General features: G+C 39.4%; 1 protein-coding gene across 5 annotated transcripts in view; it reads left to right on the top strand.

The window, feature by feature from the left end:
• The window catches only part of INSC (INSC spindle orientation adaptor protein), a 128,152-nt gene that overhangs the window by 49,431 nt on the left and 59,009 nt on the right, over positions 1-19,712 (top strand). For all 5 annotated transcript variants that reach the window (XM_035328675.1, XM_035328674.1, XM_035328677.1 and 2 more), the window contains 2 exons: positions 17,855-18,200; positions 18,687-18,739. In XM_035328675.1, the coding sequence (XP_035184566.1) occupies positions 17,855-18,200; positions 18,687-18,739 (399 nt within the window). The remainder of the gene's footprint in view (positions 1-17,854; positions 18,201-18,686; positions 18,740-19,712) is intronic.

Raw genomic sequence — 19,712 nt, 5'->3', positions numbered from 1 at the left:
GAAATTACTGTTTGAATGACTGCTGGCTAACTCACCTTTGATTTTGGTTTTGAATAAATCATAGACGTGAGGAATAATTTAGTTTGGAAGGAATCTCTTGAAATATAGTTCCATCTCCTGCTTGCAGCAGACTTTCTCCTTGTTTCTTTCCTTTTTTTTATGCTGATACTTCTCATGTATTTGTAGACTGTTTTTCAAAACTTTGATCAATCCTGATTTTGTTGTAGTACATGCTAGTCAAATCATTTATGGGATAAATGTGGAAAGAAAACACAAAGGACAGAAAAATAGTGGAATGGGGAAGCAGTAAATTCAATTAATGATTATCTATTCAGATTGTTTTTCCAGTTTTTCAAGACCCAAAGTATGGCAGCAGTAGTTCTCTGCAGGCTTATGCACCAGGCTTGGATTCTGGGCCAGTGGCTTCATAGAGAGTTGCAAAGATTAGAGATTTTGTTTGGTGCCATTGATGAAAAATGAAACTTCCACCTTTATTTTTGAGCTTATTAAAAAAAAAAAAGACACTTTCAAAACTAATTCACCTAAATCCAATTAGTAAGGCTAAGTTTTTCAGTCAAGTGTAATGGCCTTCAGGACATATAGGATGAGATCATGGCAGTGAATTAGTGAATATTACAAATATCCAGCCTGCGGAAGTCAAGAGCTCCCCATTCACAAGTGTGTAAGTTGAGTTCCCAATCTTAAGAATAACATTGAAGTAGTCAGGCTTCCAGATTTCAAATGTCAGTATTTATATGGTACTATTTTTTACCACTTTATTATCATCCAGCGCACCTACCGGAGCAGAGAACTATGATAGAGCAGTATTTCTTCATAAATATTTTTAACATTCTTTTCATAGAAACTTCCCACATCAGGAGTTGATGAGTAAAGCTAATTTCTCCTATTACCTTTGTGAACATTTGGCTCACTACTTCTTAATTTAATGCAACGTATGGATATGCATAATATACCTTTGGTATGCACACTCCATTTATAGTGCTATAGCACAGAAAACTTGATTTCAGCATATTCTGCTACTGAATCCTTGCAGGATGTTGTTCCAGAAAGCTTCTTAAACCTGAATGTTGAAGAAATAAAATGACTCCATATGTTTCAACAACTTATTGCTACTCTGTTTATCCTCTGTGCTTTTATCTTCTGTGAGCATTCGAGTGATTAATTCTCTGAGGGGTTATCATTTCTTTTTGCATTTTCCTGCCTCTCCTGGTGAGGTAAAACCTTTCCCTGAGACACTATTGTTCTCATTTTGTACCTGGTGCTTTTTGCTGCTGACACTTGAGCTGATAATTTTCTCGGAATTGCTTACAAAGGTTATACAGCCAAACCCAAACTATAAGGGGAGGTTGCCTGTCCATTTCTGTTAGCTTTGTATATACTTGGTGTCGTGAGAACTCTTTTCTCCTATTTGGTGTTTCAGCCGGACTCCTCTCAATGTGTTTGTAGATGGATGCTTGTCTGTGTTATTAGAAAAACACTTTTATATCTAGGCACATATGAAGAGCATGTGAAGTCATCCTTAAGATTTTTCATATACTTTGCAACTGTTTACCTGTCTCATACTCCAAAGAAATGCCTTTGGCAAAAAAAATAAATACAATAAAATCACCTAGGCATTAGATAATTCAGGAAAGATTGAAGTGATAAGCTGGAACATGCATAGGATTTCATAAACAAATACCAGAGTTGTACATACTTTCTACAGGTATTAACTAGCTTGGCTTTATTTGAACCTATATATAGTCCCCAATCATTCTTGTGTGCTGCTTTGAGAAGCAGCACTGTTTCTCAAATTAGGTCCTTAAGTCATTTATAAGCAGAAGTGCGTTTAGTTATGCTTTATACCTCTAAGGGCCTTAACAGTGAAAACAGCCCATTATCATCAGAGGCCTGTGTACATCCCTGCAGCTTGTTAGGACGAGCTTTCCTGCTTCAAGCAGATAAATGTGGTACAGATTAGCTAATTTACTGTGGTTATATAAGAGGAGACATGTTAGGATTTCAGGCATTCTTTTATGTCAGAAATAGTCTAACTTTTTGCTAATAGGCAGAAGTGTCCTGCTGATCTTTGCCATCATGCTGTTCTTTTTTTTTTTTTTTTTTTTCCCGGGTGCCTGTGAAGCTGAGGTACCCAGAATGCTGCCACTCAGGCACCTGTGCGGGGAGTAGGCAGGCAGGCGGCTTGCTGAACTCAGGCAGGTGGTTGAAGAGTATCCTAGCTAATAACATTGTGATCCAGGGGTTATTTAGCATGGGCTAGAGAACTCCTTCATGAACTCTCTGCAGTGTTTTCAAGAAATGAGAAGGTAGAAAATTGAATGAAACTTGTAGGCAGGAGTAAGATATCCTGCAACAGTAGGGCAAGAGACTTGTACAAACATTTATCCTTGGGTATGTGAATAAAGTAAAATGAAATGAGAAGGTGCTATAAGACCATTTAACAAAGCTACATTTGTTTTTCTCAAAGCTGAAGGTGTGCACCAAATTAATAGGAATTCTGAGTGCAGGTTGCATGAGAAATGAGCCTTCTGTTGAGTATTTGCAATTTCAAATGTCTTTGGTTTATGTCTGTATAAAGATAAAGCTTCTATTGTCTGTCCTGCTCAAGTATTTGAAACAGCAGAAGCTATCCCTTCTACCAGATAGCTCGTATTTCCTAAAAACAAAACAAAAAACAAAACCAAACCTATCTCTTGAAGTGGAAACTTAGGCTGAAGTTCAGGGTAAGTACCCTAATATCTTTCTGGTTAAATATGTTTATTTGTGTTAATATACGTATGTGGTACCAGGAAAATCTGTTGCGTGAGGTTAATTTTAGAACAGTGAATAGCTAAAGGATGGAATACACAGTTAAAATATGTTAAAGATTCACTTTGTGATCTGATATGGGAGATATTTGGCATGTTATTAACCCACAGGTGATATTCTTACTGCTGGGTCTTTCACTGACACGGGCTGCATGTATGTATACTCATCACTGTGACTGCAAGTTGAGCTTGGTACATGAAAACTGATCTGACCAAAACCAAAAAACAGCAATTAAAAAGAAAACCACGCATGACCAAATCACCAAAACACATAAAGACAAAACAAAAACCTGGCAACCAACAAATAAGACTGTGAGAAAAATCTCAAATTTTCTTCAGACAGGATCTTCTGTGAAGCTATTTTATTCACAATTGCAAGGGTGGGTGTCCTGTCAATCAGGAGCACATTTTAGCAAGCAAATCATTACCTTTTATTCTCTATTACCCGATGCCTGATCACCTCCCCTGTTTCCTCGTTGGCTGAGTACTACAGGTTCACAGGCTACTCAATGATCCTCTATATAATATATGTATAATTTTACATATATTGTACTATTCATTACTATTGGATTCTAGAGTACTTTTTTTTGCAAACTTATCAAACTTATTTTCTAGTTCTTCAGTTATAGCTGAGATATTTACAATAGTGTTTTCTAATTCACACACCATTCATTTTTTTCCCCCCAGGTTTACTAATTTTTCAAGTATCGACATGTAGCAGAATTAATTTTCATTTTCAAAGTAGTAAATCTCAATGATGTCAGTTGGATATTAGAAATCAGATATTTAGAAAATAGATTAAATATTAATATTTATTAAATTAATAAATATTAAACTATTAATAATAGATAATATATTATAGATAATAGATAAGAAAGAGCAGTCAGGCACTGGAACAGGTTGCCCAGGGAGGTGGTGGAGTCACTGTCCCTGGGGGTGTTCAAGGTTGGATGGGGTGCTTGGGGACATGGGCTATTGGGTGACATTGGTGGTAGGGGAGTGGTTGGACCAGATGATTCTGGAGGTGTTTTCTGACCTTAATGTTTGTGATTCTATGTTACATTGATGGGAGGCTAGAGCCTGAGCTGGAAAACGTCGTGTGGAACATGGGAGGTGCAGGGCAGTCTGTGTGATCAGGGGGCTGCCTTTCTCTCAGGCAAGTCAAATGGCCTGGGGGAACCAGCCCCAGAAAAGGGGCCCTCAGCCCCCCCCAAACCCTCCTCCTTCCCCCATGTGAGGACATCTCCCAGGCTCCTCCCAACACAGCCGCCTTTGGCCATGCGTGGGCCACTTCATCACAGAGGCTTGCTGAGGTCACAATGGCCACCACTGCCTGTGGGCCCTATAAAACGGGCCCCTCTGCTGCTGGCCTGCCACTCGCTGAGCCACTAGGAGACCAGAAGCAGCAAGGCGAGAAGCGGCTCTGCTTGGTTTGCGAGGACAGCCACGCTGTCCAGAGCAGCACCAAGAAGGAAGGCAGCTGGCAAGGAAATGTGTTGTGGGCAGAGAGCGCGCCAGCAGCACCAGATACAGCAGTGCTCGAGGGACATCTGGTGCTCTGCCCACAGTTACGTATAAGCGATATTGTTGGCACAGCAGGCATGAAAATCAAGCTGACAGTGGCATGGGACCTCAGGGTGGAACAGGTCAACCCCCTGGTGCAGCACCCTGGCCAGAAAACATGCTGAACTGAAGGCATCCTGTTTGGGCAGTCCCAGGCAAAGACTGGCTCATCCTCCTGCCCAACACTGTGGAGTCCATGGAGCTGGATCCACCAGAAGATACGGAGGAGGCAAAGGAAGTGGATCCACGGCAGTCAGAATGGACCTGGGACTACCCTGGCACGTCTTCACTCTGTGCCATCAGGAAGCACAAACTGCATCACAGGAGTGCCCGGCCAGCTCCCTACTCGTTGCTCAGGCCACATCCCAAGCATCAGCTTGGAGCACCCAGATCTCATGGATGTCCCACAGGCAAGATGTCCTGGCAATAAACAACTTTTGCCAGTTCTCAGGGATAGTGTGAGTGCTTCTTTCCCATCCCCCAGCCCTTGTGCGACAGGTGGCATCTCCTGCACAGAGCCTCGAGGAAGAGCACTGTGATGGTTTCACTCGGGTGGGTGACCGAGCTCCACCACAACCGCTCTCTCACTCCCCCTCCTCAAAGAGGAACAGGGAGAAAATACGATGAAAGGGGCTCAAGGGTTGAGATAAGGACGAGGAGATCGTGCAGTAATTATTGTGATGGGCAAAACAGACTCAGCATAGGGAGATAGTAAGATTTATTGCCTATTACAAACGAGCTAGAGAAGTGAGAAACAAAGGAAAGAAACCAAAAGCACCTTCCCCCCCATCCACCCTCTTCCACCTCCTCCCCCCGAGCGGCGCAGGGGAACGGGGAAATGGGGGCTATGGTCAGTCTATAGAAATTCTTCTCTGCCGCTCCTTCTTGGTCACTCTCGTCCCCTGTGCTGTGGGGTCCCACCCACGGGATGCAGTCCTTGCTGAACTGATCCAGCGTGGGCTTCCCACAGGCAGCAGCTCTTCAAGAACTGCTCCAGATATGGGTCCGTACCACGGGGTCCATCCCTCGGGAGCAAACTGCTCCAACCTGGGTCCCCCACGGGCAGCAGCTCCTGCCAGGTCACCTGCTCCTGCGTGGTCTCCTCTCCACGGGCTGCAGGTCCGGCCCGGAATCTGCTCCGGCAGGGGTCTTCCACAGGCCGCAGTCTCCGTCGGTGCAGGGCCACCTGCTCCACCGTGGTCTCCTCCACGGGCTGCAGCGTGGAACCCTGCTCCACCGTGGTACTCCATGGGCTGCAGGGGGACATCCTGCTTCACCATGGTCCTCACCACAGGCCGCAGGGGACTTCTGCTCCGGCGCCTGGAGCACCTCTCCCCCTCCTTCTTCACTGACCTTGGCGCCTGCAAGGCTGTTCCTCACTCCTCTCACTCTCCCAGCTGCTGTGTGGCGCAGCGTTTTTTTTTTCCCTGTCTTAAATATGCTCTCACAGAGGCGCAAACAACATCACTTATTGGCTCAGTTCTGGTCAGCAGTGGGGCCCTTACCAAACATGGGGCAGCTTCTAGATCCTTCTCACAGAAGCCACCCCTATGGCCCCCTGCTACCAAAACCTTGTCACATAAACCCACTACAAGCACAAGAGAGGACACTGCTCCCTTCGGGCTGCTGGAGGAGTCCCCGAGGGCCACCATACACCTTTACCACTTGTGAAAATAGACTGAGGGGTAGAAACTCTCACAAGACCATCAGAAAATGACCAGCAGCTGCTAGGTCTGACGTGTTAAAAACACATTTGATATTTGCTCCGTACCCTCACAGATCAAGCAATTCCTTTTTTTTATCATGAAGTATTACAATATCTGGCTTAAACTATGCTTCTGCAAGTGAACATATGCATACAATCTGGACAAAAGTACAAAAGTAAGGTGATTTCATTGGCATATGTTCTGACATAGTTTCACTCATAACCAGCCATCTTTCCAGGCAGCTGTGAAGAACAGGAAAGACTAGTTGCAGCAAGGTTATACTTGATGGAAAACCCAACCACACTTAACAGATCAGGAGTGCAGTGAGACCAAGGTGATATTCCCTGAATATAAGAACAAGATATTGTCCCATCCCTCCCCAGTCTCAGGAGAACCAATGACAAGTGTATCACTGCTGCTTTTCTATCCCCTTTTTATTGCAGTTTCAACACTGCAGCCTGGAGTACTTCACATCTTCAAAACTTCTGAGTTCAGGTCAGATGCCTGGAGGGTCAAGGTAAGGGGAGAAGGTGGTTATGGAGGAGAAAAGGAAAGATATAAGCCTGTATGTCAGATGTACTGACTTTTACTCTCAGTACACATCTGGCAGAATACAGACAGAAGATACTTAATGCTGTTTTTGCTGATTCAATCATAGGAGTAAGGTTGCAGCACGTAGCACTGATTTTTCTTCAAACTACTTTTACATAGAGAATAGAATGTAATTTAAAGGTTGGGAAGTGATAGCAAGCTATTACCGTTCAGTGTGCGGCTTCCATTATGCTTTTACTAATTCCTGTTTCATTTGACTGGCCTGAAATAAGTTCATTGACACTTGGTTTCTGTTCACTTGGTTTCTGTTGTCCATTAGAACCAAGTTTTCTGTACATTTTGTACATAGCAGTTCTGAGAAGCAGGACAGCAAGGGCCTCTACTTGTTTTGTTTCTCATGTTCTTTTTTTTTTCTTCTTCTTTTTCTTTTAACGCCTGCTTTATTGGTAACAGGACACAGATACATGTCAGTGGCTTTTGAAGGGCACATCTATTTAAATGATTAATTCCTGGAAAACTTCCAAGAGAAATGTCATCTCTTTTACAAAAAGGGAATTGCATAGTTAGTTCTTGTCTTGTGATCAGAGGATGAAGGTTCAATTTCTTGCTTTTTATGGATAATTTTTCATTATAGCCCCGTGTAATACGAGTTTAGTTATATGAAACTTTTGTAGGAAGGGGACACTGGAGAGAGAAACTGTGTATCTCCAAGTCAGACATGCAGGCTTCTGATCCTGTTTCAGAAGGCTTCAAACTTAGAATTTTGAACTAAGGGTATTGAGTCCTTCTGGAGACAGGTGTCAGAGGGAAAGCTGGAATCTGAATTTCATAGGCTTTTCCTTGCAGCTGGTGATGTGCAGAGTTAACTCTGAATTTCCATCCTGATTTGTCTCGATGGCAGTTGGAAAAGCACATCCTACTTGACAACTGATGGGCTTTGAGAAACCACTTAGCAGGTGCTTTGAAATGTTTATGAAGTGATAGTCCTTTAATAAAACTAAACTGATTTATTCTTTTTCTTTGGAAATCAGTAAAACATAGATATCACACAGAAAACTCTAAATGCAGATCTATTTGCATTTGCTTCTCTATACAGTGAAGTCTGTTACCTTATTTTCTGGTTGTATGCCGGCAGCACTGAAGGATTGTTAATCAGACACTTGACAAATACACAGAACTTTTTTCCTTCCTCTGAAGGCTGTACTCTCATAGTAGGAACAGACAAAGGGAAAGTAAAAGAATACTCAATGAATAAGACATTTTTTTTATCAGACACTTATTTCCCACTTGAGGAAATTCTGTTACCACAGTAATTTACATGAAAAAAAAATTAGCCAGGACTGGTGACTACAGGAAACTTTGTATTATGGAGTATTTCCTTGCTTCTGATACATTTCCACATCCAATTTCCTTGCTCCACTATGAGGCAGCATAAAGCATTATAGTAGGACAATAATCTAGCTCCACTTACCCTTTGTTTTTAATGCAGAATGCTGTACTCACATTAAATACTAATTTATTTATATTTGGTGTGAGTGGATAATTTGCTGAATCTGGGATAGATTATTGCAAAACAATAACAGCAATCCCATGTTCACGTTCACTAGGTTTTTTCCCCAGTCAGCTCTTTCCCATGTTCCTTTTGTGGCTAATAAGAGTTCATTAATACTAAATAAATAATTAAGAAGGGATAATTGACTTTTATGCAATAATATCTTTTTTTTTTTTTTTTTTCTGGAAAACATCATTGTTCTGTTTTTAATGCACTCCAGAATGTGGAGCCTCTGCATACCCTTATGAATCATGGATAGCTCATTTCTGCCTGAGATTCACTGCCAGTGACCCAAAGCCTGCTCTCTCTAAATGAAGAGGAATAAATAGATATGCTGCTTCATCCTACTCACAAGAAGGGGAGAAAAAGATCTTTTTTTTTGTTTTCTTTGTCATCTTTTGTAATATTCTCTCCCTCCCTGTAAAAGCCACCTGTCTCTGTCCTCCATGGTATGTAATTCTTTTCACCTGCTCCCTTCTGAAGATGGAGATTGACACCTGTGCAGTGGTGCTCTTGTCAGAGAGATTTGCTCCCTTGCTTACTCCTCTTCTACATCTGAGATTACCAGAGCTGCTGGGAAAAGTAGTAAGGTGAAAAGTCCTCACTAATGATTTACTTCCAAGGAAGGAGCAATCTGCAAGACTCCTTACCAGCTCATCTTTACTTTCACCAGGGTACCAGGCTGTGCTTGTTTCCTCACTTCATTCAGCATTTTGAAGAACCCTTTGGAACCTCTGTCTTTTTCAGGTTTTGGAATCCGATCGTTTTGGATTTTAGATTTTAATGAATCTGTTCTAGCTCAGGCATTCTTCACTCTTCAGCTGCCGTCCTTCATTCAAAAGCCACTTTTTGGTGGTAAAAATAACGGTTCGTTTCCTTTCTCCTGTTGCCTTTTAGCCTTCAGAACTCCTCTCGGGTTTGAGAAGAACTTAGATTTTGCCTACCTCTCTGTGTGTTATGGTAGCACCTGGAAGCTCCAGCTAAGATCAGAATCCTGTGCACAGCACTCAGTGCAAAAGCAAGGCCATGTTACTTACTTCAGAGGCTAAGCAAAAGAGAGACAGTCTGGCAGGAAAAAACAAAACAAAACAAAAAAAACCTCCTTGGTAGAAGGTGACAGAAGTGGTCAGAATATCAGTAGAAAAGCAGAGTGGAGCCCAGCTTTTGCAATTTCTACTCAAACAGTTTATTCACTAGATTGCTCTGCTCCTCGAAGTAAATTTATTGTGGCTGGAGGGTGACATAAGCTTTAACTAAATCAGAAAATACAACTCTGGCTGTGTACAGCAAATGGACTACAAATGTCTCCTGCATTTGCTTGGCTCAAGGGTCTGGCAACTGGGCAGTGGATGTGTAAGCAGAAAATATAAAGTATTGGTATCAGCAGAATGAGGGAAAGGAAAAAACTCAGATTTTTGAAGCACGTTCAAAAGGCAAGAGTGAAATGGGTCTCTTCAGATTAGATCACAACCTAAAACATAATCTGTTGTTTGGGAGGGAGGTAATGTGCACAGAAGGGGAGTATGCCATGCACACATACACAGTTATTGGTGTTGTGTCCCAGTCTGGAGCATAAGGCTGGGCCAGGTAGGGAAGCTAATCAGAAGGTCTAGCTTTGCTAAACAGTCTTTTAAGAGGTGATTTAGCAGCCCAGGACTCTAATCCAGTATATACTGCTAGTTACACTTTTTTTTTCAGGAAGATTTTGTTCAGAAAAGCAATTTCATATATTTGAATAATACCTAAATTCAATAAGCACAAATTAAAAAAACTAAGAACTTCTTACTTCATGTAGTTAGTCAGGAGTAGATACTAAATGCAGAATAGAAAAGGTACTCCAGATGAACGAACACTAAACTTTCAGTGCAGACAGGAACGATCTAGCTTTGACTGTTAAATGAGTAGGAAGAAAACTGAAATACCTGAGAGAAGCAAAACACAACTCAATCCTCAGGAGGCAGGAGATGACTATTTAAGGTGCTGAACTACTAGCTAGCAAAATTTTGCTGCGCCTCCAAGTGGAAATTAGGAAAACGGTCTTGTGTCTATGGAGTTAGGGAGGGTAGAACAAGAGGCTGCTGGAGCAGAAAAAAGGAGAAATTCAGGGAAAAAAATGCTGGCAGAGATTACCTAAAGATTTGGGATTAAGAGGGAAATGGGATGCCAGAACATGAACCTGCCAAAGATAGAATGTACTGAATATTCTTTTATTCAAACATAAGGTAACCTTATTTTCTGTTTTCCCTTTTAACAAAGGCGATTATGTACATGACAATTTCCTTGTAAATACAGCAAGCAGTAGCTATTAGGCAAAAGGTAAAATGGGAAGGAGTAGCTGCAAGGTTATTTCTGAGAGGAGAGAAGTAGACTTCAAATATTGGTCTTCATACCTGTTTTTATTTGTTTCATTTCACAAGTGACGCAACTTGCTGTAGCTTAAATTTTGGAGTATTGCTAGCACAGATCATCAGCCTTTTGTCTGGAAAAAGATGATCTTGAGGCCAGGGATAACAGAAAAAGGACGAGTAGTTGAAATCTCAAGGTTCTGCATTAAGGGACTCAATAAGAAAATCTGCAACAATTTCCATCTTTTTCAAGAGAAGAGAGTGAAGAGAGATTTCTGGTAGAGATAGGGGGGTATTAATGCCACTGTGCAAGTTACTGTGAGACTTCATTTGATGTCAGGAATGATATCAAGTCTTGCAGTAGAAAAAACTGCAGCAGCTATAGACCTACCAGGGAGTCTGGGGCAAGGGGAGCGAAAAGAGACAAAAGGAACCTAAGAATCTTCCTTTTAAACTCTTGCAAAATAAGCTGAGAAAGATATATATATATATATATATATATTTTTTTTTTTTTCTCAAAATGCATTGGAAGATAACTTCTTAAAATGAAAGATGAAACCAAATGGGAATTAAATGACTATTAAGAAATTCAGATCAGAAGTAAGAAGTTTCTAACCATTAGAGCAGTGAGATTCTAGTATAACCATTTAATAGAACGCTTTTGAGCCCACGATAAACTATTGAATTGATTTTTTTTTATTTTTTTTTAAACCATTTAGGGTCAAATTGCCAGCCAAGGGGCTCTGATGACCTAAGATCTAACTTTCAAATCCTCGGTTTCTACAGAAACATATAAGCATGTGCTTAAATATTGGATTTGATTAAAAATGGCTTTCTTTGAATGAGACTGCTTATAGAATTTTTGTCATCTCTGTCCTGTATTTGTGACACTGTTGCTAGTTTTCATCTTTTTAACTCATCTGTTGAAGACCTAATGTTCTAATATGACTCCTGGATACCTGGTGTTGGCTTTGCTTTTTTTCTTACTCCTTTTATCACAGTTTTAGCAAGAGCTGCTGTGCAATAGATATGACTGAGTGTCCCCAAATTTCTGCAGTCTCCTGAGTGATACTGATCTCATAACTCCCTGTAAAATGGTTGTTGCTTCCTTCATTAAGTAATCCAGGCTTTATTTAATCAGTAGGGTTAGGACCTTAAGTGAGTAAATAGCAAAAGGTGAAAAGCTAATGGTACTGCTCATAATGCATGTCATAACTCCTTTGAAAAAAGCACAGTGAGTGGTACTGTTTGTTATTAAACTACAAATTAAGGCAGACTTGAAAAAAATAAATGTTCAGCTCTTCAGTGAGGCACTGACTCTACTTTCCTGAGCTCTCATGTTAGTCTCCAAATTAGTCCTTGCTTGTGATTGAGCATTCCCATGGTCTATGGCCCTAAATTATTTCCAGTGTTGTTTCTCTCCCCCTCTTTTATTTCTATTTCTCCATCCCTGCTAGGTGTTTATAAGGACTCCTCTCTGAGCACATTGTTCTTAAAAAGCTGTGAAGAACACTGACCTCTGTGATTACAAGTGTAGCCTGAGCATCAGGAAGCAGTGCACTAGGATGAACTCCCCGAGCATTTCTCTCCTGCTGGTGGACTTGTTGACATTTCTCTCCTGCCGCACAGCACAGGAACCCCCTGAGCTATCTGTGGCAGTTAGAACTTTGTACTCAGACAGCGAGTGGTCTGAGTACAATAACAATGTGAATGCACTTGGAGGACAACATCCCTCTGAGATTACCAACACAGTTCAGTCACACAGTCAGACTTGCTGCTGTCAACACCTGCAGAAATGTTTTGGGTAGAGCCGCCTTGTGATATTCCATCAGGCTATGCTCCTCGGCATATATTGGGCTAAATACAGTACAAAGCCATGGATTCGGGCATTTTATCCAAAGACCTCTCAGCTCAGATACTTCCCCCTCCCCCCGAAAAACTATAACTTTGTTTTTGCAAGATCCAGGCTGTCATTTGAGAACAGAACTGGTAGGATCTTGCCGCTTCAGCACTGGTTTGTCTGCACAGTGGAGAATAGTTTCTTATTTCAGGACCTCACCTCAGGTGGAGGGAATGGCTACTTCAACCAGCCCACTGGAGAACAATTCGCCTGGGCAAGGAAGGGAATCCCCTTTCTCAGGGTAGAACAAATGATCAGGTAGCATGCTGAACAAAAGAACGAATATCTTGCACAAATCTTGGTTAGCTGATTGTTTTACTAATTTATTTATAAATCCTGTCTATCTCACGCTGACATTCTGTGGATACTAAAAACCATCTTGGAGCTGATCCAAGAATAGCATCACAAATGCAATAGCTTTCATTTCAAATAGTCACGTTATGCAAATATAAATTGAACAGACATATTGACTTCGTTGGTGATCGTGACAATATTGGTATACTGTTTGTCCAGCGTTGCCTGCAAGCAGTAGCCTTATACTATCGTTTAGCTGCTGAAAGCAGGTTTTATTTAGCATTTCCCTCCATTCTGTCAGGAAATCCTGCCCTCATTAATTGCTGTCTTTACATTCTGCAAACTCAGTGGCTTAAGTGCTTGTTGAGACAGCTGCTCAAACCAGGCTGAATTTGTCCTTTTGCCTTCTGACTATCCCTTCAGCTGATGGAGGCTGGAAAAGACCCAGCCCTACCTAAGCTGTAGGAAGTGAAGAAAAGTGAAGATTTTCTTCTGTGTGAAGGAAATTAACATTTGTTAAGTTTAACCTAGATTTTACATAACCTAATCAGCAAGCTGAACTAGGCTGTGACTTTATATCATGTCTTCCTTATGTTCTATAGTGTGCCAGTAATTCTGGGGTAGCATAAAATTTCCAGACGTTTTTAGGGGGACAACTTACAGTGAGGATTTCTCAGAAAAGCATTAAGATCTGAGAGGAACATTCGTGCAGCACTTAACACTGAATGATTTATGTGGCCTTTTAATTAGGTGCGATGAAGCCATAGTTAATTTATACACCATGCCTAATATATTAAAAGTGTTTATAGTGTTTTTACTTTCCTTATAGACATTTCTTCCATAGTTGTGAATGCACAAGATTTCACAGAACGCAGCAGCCTGACCACAGTTTAGTTCGAAGTTTCATAGACTGGTCTGCATTTAATCTCCCTGCAGAAATTGGATGGATGCCTATCAAGGCACAAGCTGTTTGTGGTTTTAACATGTTTTCACTATAGCAGTGCTGACTTCAAGGAGGCCGGTGGTTTCAGTAACTCCATCCCAGAGCACAGATGCCAAACTGAATTTGGTTGCATTGAAGTTTCAGTAAATGGCAAGGGGACCATTGCTGGTGAAAAAGATCTGGCCAGGTGAAAAAGATCATGGGTATCAGCTATCAAAACAAACAAAAAGCAGCGGTGTTGTGGTGTCCTTGGTCCACAAAACAGTTAATTTATTATCACTATCATGATAAATTTGTATTTTATTTGTGATCTTTGAGTAATTCTGGTTTTGTTACTCATATAATCCTGCTCATTGGCATCCTGCTTCCTGAACCTCCTAGTGGTAATGCCTCCATTAAGTTCTGCTGCACTTCTTTGTGGTTTAAACCTACTCCTAAATTAAACAGAGGTGGAAAGGTGATCAATGCAAGCTACGAGTTCGGTTTTCTAGAACACAGTGCAGGGTATTTGGCTGACTACAGCACACCTTTCCTTAAACTCTTTTGTTTTGAGTAATGTTTTGAGGGCTACAGTTCACATTATCAGTTAGAGACTTCATTTGGGGAAATTCTTAGACTTCCATAACTGTAATGAATGACTAATTGTTGAGGCTAATTAAAATACGACTGTAAAATTACCTATTAACTATATATATATATTTTAAAAACTAGGAATGACTTTGCTTTTTTCTGTTTTCTGAATGTTTAAATAATGCGTACTAAACCCAACTTTTGTTCTAGTGAAGTTGGGTTGCTGATGTTATACTAGAAAAAGTCAAATCAAGGGGAATCATTTGGCTAATTCTTTAGCTTGCCACATCAATTACAAATGTCAAATATTCATGGACTTCTTTAGGAATGATCTGCAAAGCGAGAGTTTTCACTTGAAAATCAGGAACCTGACTATCAGCTGCCCCAAAGCTATTCTGTGTCACTCCAGCTATATGAAATTTTGCTAAAATCAGTGCAAATATATCATGGATCTACAAGGCTCTTTTATGCAATTAATAGCATAAAGCAACTTGAGGATAAATAAGAGTCTTCTCTAAGAGTCTTCATTAAATCCTTCCACTGATAGTTGAGTTCTGCTGTCTATTATATTAATGTAGACACTGGCCCTGGGTATATTGGGTACCTATGAATAATTTTGAACAGATGAATTAGAAAAAAATTAGAGATGAATTATGTTCAAAGAGGGGGCTAAATCCATTCAAGAAGTTGTTTGTTGCCAATTAATTACCTACTGCTAATTAGAATAATAAATTTGAGCACAGTTGTAAGACTTGGCATTGATTCACTGTAGGCTTATCTGGAAGCTGTAGTAAATGCTATCATTAGGATTGGTAATAAATCTGTCATAACAGGTAAAAATGGATAAAAAGACTAAGAAGCCTCAAAAAAACATAATTCCACACAGCAGAAGTCTTTACTCTTTATAAATATAATGGCCATGGGAATTATTCACGTGGATTGATCAGTTTAGGCTTCCTCAGAGTTATAAAACATGAAACTTCAGTACTTACTGAAATTCAGTATTAAAATGGAGGCATAACTCTTTTTCATTATAACATTTGCAATTTAAAAAAAGTCTATGGGCTGTCAGTAAAAAAGTAGTAGAAAGGCCCAAGCTGGAAGTTTTACACAAAAGATCTGGTTATTATTTCTTCACTCTTGTATTCAAGTAGCACCAACATAACTTAGGGAGGGTTGGCACCTATAGGGTTGCTTGGTCTATCCTAGAGATCCTGTGATTCATTAGTTAACAAACTACTTTCTAGATAAAAAGATGGACAAAGAAGTGCTGGTAACAGAACTTTGAATACAACGTATGTCTTAAAAATGTAAGATGAGATTTTTTCAGTAAGCCTTTCCCCAGGATGTCAGCACTGTGTTACATAGTGTAGAAATGTCTGTATGGAACAAGGTCTGAGTGTTTGAAGCAACGTCTTTTAACATGCTGTTCTAAGCTGATTTCAGGCAGTGATGCCAAATGGTTTTGTCAAAATAACACAATTTTAGAAAGACTTTCTTTGGCAGGCACACTAGAATTCAGAGTATTCAAATTGGTAGGTACTCAAATTCAGTTGAATGGTCTTGAAAACTTCATCAACTGTTTTACAACCTCAATTAAAATAGAATGACTTTAAGAAATGCTGGAGACTCTTTTGACTTTTTATTTTGCACTGAATTATTTTTACTGCTATTTCTACATGAAATGCTGCTCTTTTAATGTAGAGTCTAGATAAATTGCTTTTTTGTCAATATGCCATGGCATACTGAATCCAGAAATTCGAACTGGTAGGGAATTATCTATAAACATGAAGGTCTCTGTAAGTTAACCAGCTACTGGTGCTTAATAAAACAGAACTGGTCAAAATCACACCAGTGAGGTCTGTATGCTTGAACCAATATCGTTCAACTTCTTTGTTAACTACCTGAAAAACAGTTGTAGTTGCATTTTGCGTGGACTCCACTTCAGCTGATGTAAAATCATTCACATTAATTCAAAATCACTGAAGTGTCTGTCAATACCGAGTCACTAAAATATAAAATGCCTCATCAAATTAAATGTTAATGAACACAGTGCCTGCTAGGAGCAGAAGGGAACTCAAGAACCACCTCTTTGATCATACATACAGAAAAACTAACTTTTCCAATAGTAAAAAAAAAATAAAGATTCTAAATAAAAAGTAGTTTCTTTCTGGAAGATAAAAAATGAAACAGCTCTTTTGAAACACTTAAAAGAGAAATGTAATTTTGGGAATTCTTGGAAAACAAGAATTCACAGAAAATGTGATTCATGTGTATAAATCTGATGTACCTGAATTTTGGATATCGTGTGCTGTTCTTGCCATCTCATCTTGTAAGGTCATAGAATAACTAGCAATGGTTTTAGAAAATATGGGGAAAGGTAAGGAGCTGATCAGATGTGTGAAGTCACTTCTGTATGGTGACAGACTAGATAAACTGAATTTCTCTAGCTTGAAAATGAGAACTCGGGAGATATGGTAGGGCAAACAAAATAAAGAATTACACAAAGAAGGTGAATGCGGAGCTATCCTTCAGCATTTGTTAACTTACAAGAACTAAAGAGCTTGTGTTAATATCCCCAGGCTGTTAGTTTAAAACAATAAGAAACACTTTTTCATACAAAAACAATCAAACACTGTGAGACACTGCCACTAGATGCTGTGTAGGCCAAAAGTTTAACTGAGTTCAAAAAGGGATTAATGGCTACTTTTGTTTCATGAATTGTAAAAACATCCTGCTCAGACATGTATTTTGGCTTAGGAAGTTCCTGAACCACTAATTGCTACAAGATGGGAAGGAGGGGTTGCTCGGCTCCTGCCATAGCTCTTGTAATCTTTCCTTATGCATCTGCTAATGGCTGTGTTGGGAGCAGGATAATGGGCTAGACAGATTTTTGGTCTGACCCATTATGGCAGTTTTTATTTTTTAGGCATAATATTTTTTTTTTTAGTAATGGGAGGTGAGATGGAAACTTACTACTTGTTTTCAGATATCAGTAAATGCAGTTTGGAATATGATTTTTGAAAGCTAATTAGGAATGATCACACTTTTTGCTTTCCTTATTTTAATACATAAAAGATAATCTGCAAATTCGTGTACTGAATGTTCAGGAAGATTCCTTTTGAATAAATGAAGATGTGAGGAAAAGTAAATCACTTACGTATTTCATTTGAATAAACATAATATAATATATTTAAAGAATAACATGTCAGAAAAGTTGATATAGTTGACATCCTTTCTCGGGAAGTTTTCTGTAGTCCTTTGTCTGAAAAAAAAGCAAAAGATATTTGTTTTCTCCCCAGAAAGGTATATGTTTTCTCCCCAAACTACAATCTAAACTTCTGCTTAGTCATCTCTATTCTCTACTTATTTTTCTCTAAGAATTTTGTAGCATGGTGTGTGGTGTAAAGGTGATCAGAAACACAAAGCTTGTCTTTGAAATAGAATGCAAAGCATGGTTCTGTGTTCAGATTGTTTGCTCAATCTGTTACTTGTTGTCAGTCAAATGCAACCTGATAGATATACTAGTATTTTATTGCTGATCATTTCTCTAAGGATCAGTTTGTTTCACCTCATTCTTCCTTCTTTCTCTACCATCTAGCATGCATTTAATTCAGGTGGACTCTGTTCAGCGATGGATGGAAGATTTGAAGCTGATGACAGACTGTGAATGCATGTGTATTCTCCAGTCCAAACCGATCAGCATTGAGAAGGATGAACAAAATGAACTCATCCTTTCCTCACAGTATAGCACATGCAATAACTTGCAGCTGCTGTTAAAAAGAGCTTGGATCATAAGCACAGAGTTGACCAGGATTGCTCAAAAACTAGAGAAGAATAGATGGCAAAGAGTCCACAGCATGACAGTAAGAGTCAATTGTCATGTACGTTCCATGATAAATGAGTACAACACATTTACTAGAAGTTCTTCAGAAGAAATGCACCAGGTAGTAATGTCTTACTTGTCTTCTGTCTTGTTTAATTTTTTAAAATTGTAATAACTGCAACTTTCTTTAAACAATTGGTAAGAAATTCTTACACGCAACACCTCTTGCTGAAGGCGTTTAAATTCCTTTTTGTCTATGGAAGCATTCTTGACTCGTTATGGATCCTATTTTATCATAGGCCTGATTCTGAGTGCTGATAATATCGACAAATTATGCTGAGAAAAAATTTAGTTTTCGGTGACCACCAGACTCAAATAAATAAATGCCCCATCTGCGAGTTCCTTTTGCATTTAGGATTTAGAAAATGATACATTTTAAACTTAATTTTTATCTCTACTTGTTTTATTCAGAAAAGTAGGAAAAGGGTGTCCATCTGACATAATACAGTTTTGGAGGGTTTTTACCTAATTATCATGAACAAGCATTATTTATTTTTAAAAAGCAAATATGTATTGTTACTTAAAATAACTTTTTCTCTCTTTGCAGTTGGAAAAACTTTTAATAGACAAGTGTTCAGAATTTACAGCATTTACAGAAAGGTAATTTAATTTTTTTTGTTTGAAATATTCATTTTGCTTTTTGTAGAATTATGTAGAATTTGTAATTGGAAGTACAAATCCAGGAAAATCTTCAAAAGTTTGAACTGCAGCTCTGAAAGGCTTTGAGTGTTAGCCTCCAGTGTGTGAAGTGAACTGCTTTTATCTAAACTGTATCCTAATGAAAGATGGAATCTGCTGTTGTACTAGGAGCATGGCATAAATGCAACACTGTGAGACAGGAGTTTTCAGAGCTTTTAGACATCAAGGGATGAAGTCTGTTTCTGTCAGTGACAAAACTCCCATTGAGTTCTGTGGAACCAAGATTTCAGCTTCTGTGAAAAACTTAGTATGAGATTGTCATACAAAATGTAACTCTGTGTGAATACCCACGTTAGTAAATCAAACCCACAAAACCACATAAATATGCATTCCTTTAAGTTGCACTTATTGGTTTACTTAGCTCTGTGCATGCTGGGATGCTGACACTGAAAAATAAAAAAGACATCATCTAATTGTAAGAAAGGAATATTTATTTTTTTGTTGATTTTTTGTCAGACTCACACAGCTCAAACTTTACTTTTATATTCTACTTTGGGACGCATACATTTAATGAAATCCCCAGTCCTGTAGTGTCTGTCTCCACTCAACCCTTTCCCTCCTTTTCTGTTTGAAAAAAAGTTAATATAGGTAGGCGAAAGACAAGCAACCTATAGAAGAGAACATACAGTGTAGATGGAAGCACTGATCCACCAATCCGTGTCTTCCCTTAGTGGCCTGCCGAGGTGCAATATGTTTTGACAATTTAAAGTAATGTATTTGTGTGTGGAAACAATAGTTATTCAATTTGAATTGTGTAATGTTTTCCATCTTTATCTTGTTTCTTCAGTTGGCAAGTATCATTGGTTACAGGACAGTTATACCAACTCTGTAAACTTGCTGTGTGTCCTCTTTGTTCATAGAAGTCCTAAATTAC

The sequence above is a fragment of the Oxyura jamaicensis genome, chromosome 5 (genome assembly GCF_011077185.1).
Source record: "Oxyura jamaicensis isolate SHBP4307 breed ruddy duck chromosome 5, BPBGC_Ojam_1.0, whole genome shotgun sequence".
Taxonomy (NCBI): domain Eukaryota; kingdom Metazoa; phylum Chordata; class Aves; order Anseriformes; family Anatidae; genus Oxyura; species Oxyura jamaicensis.
The sequence above is the reverse complement of the archived record's forward strand: the minus strand, read 5'-3'. Positions and strand labels throughout refer to the sequence as shown.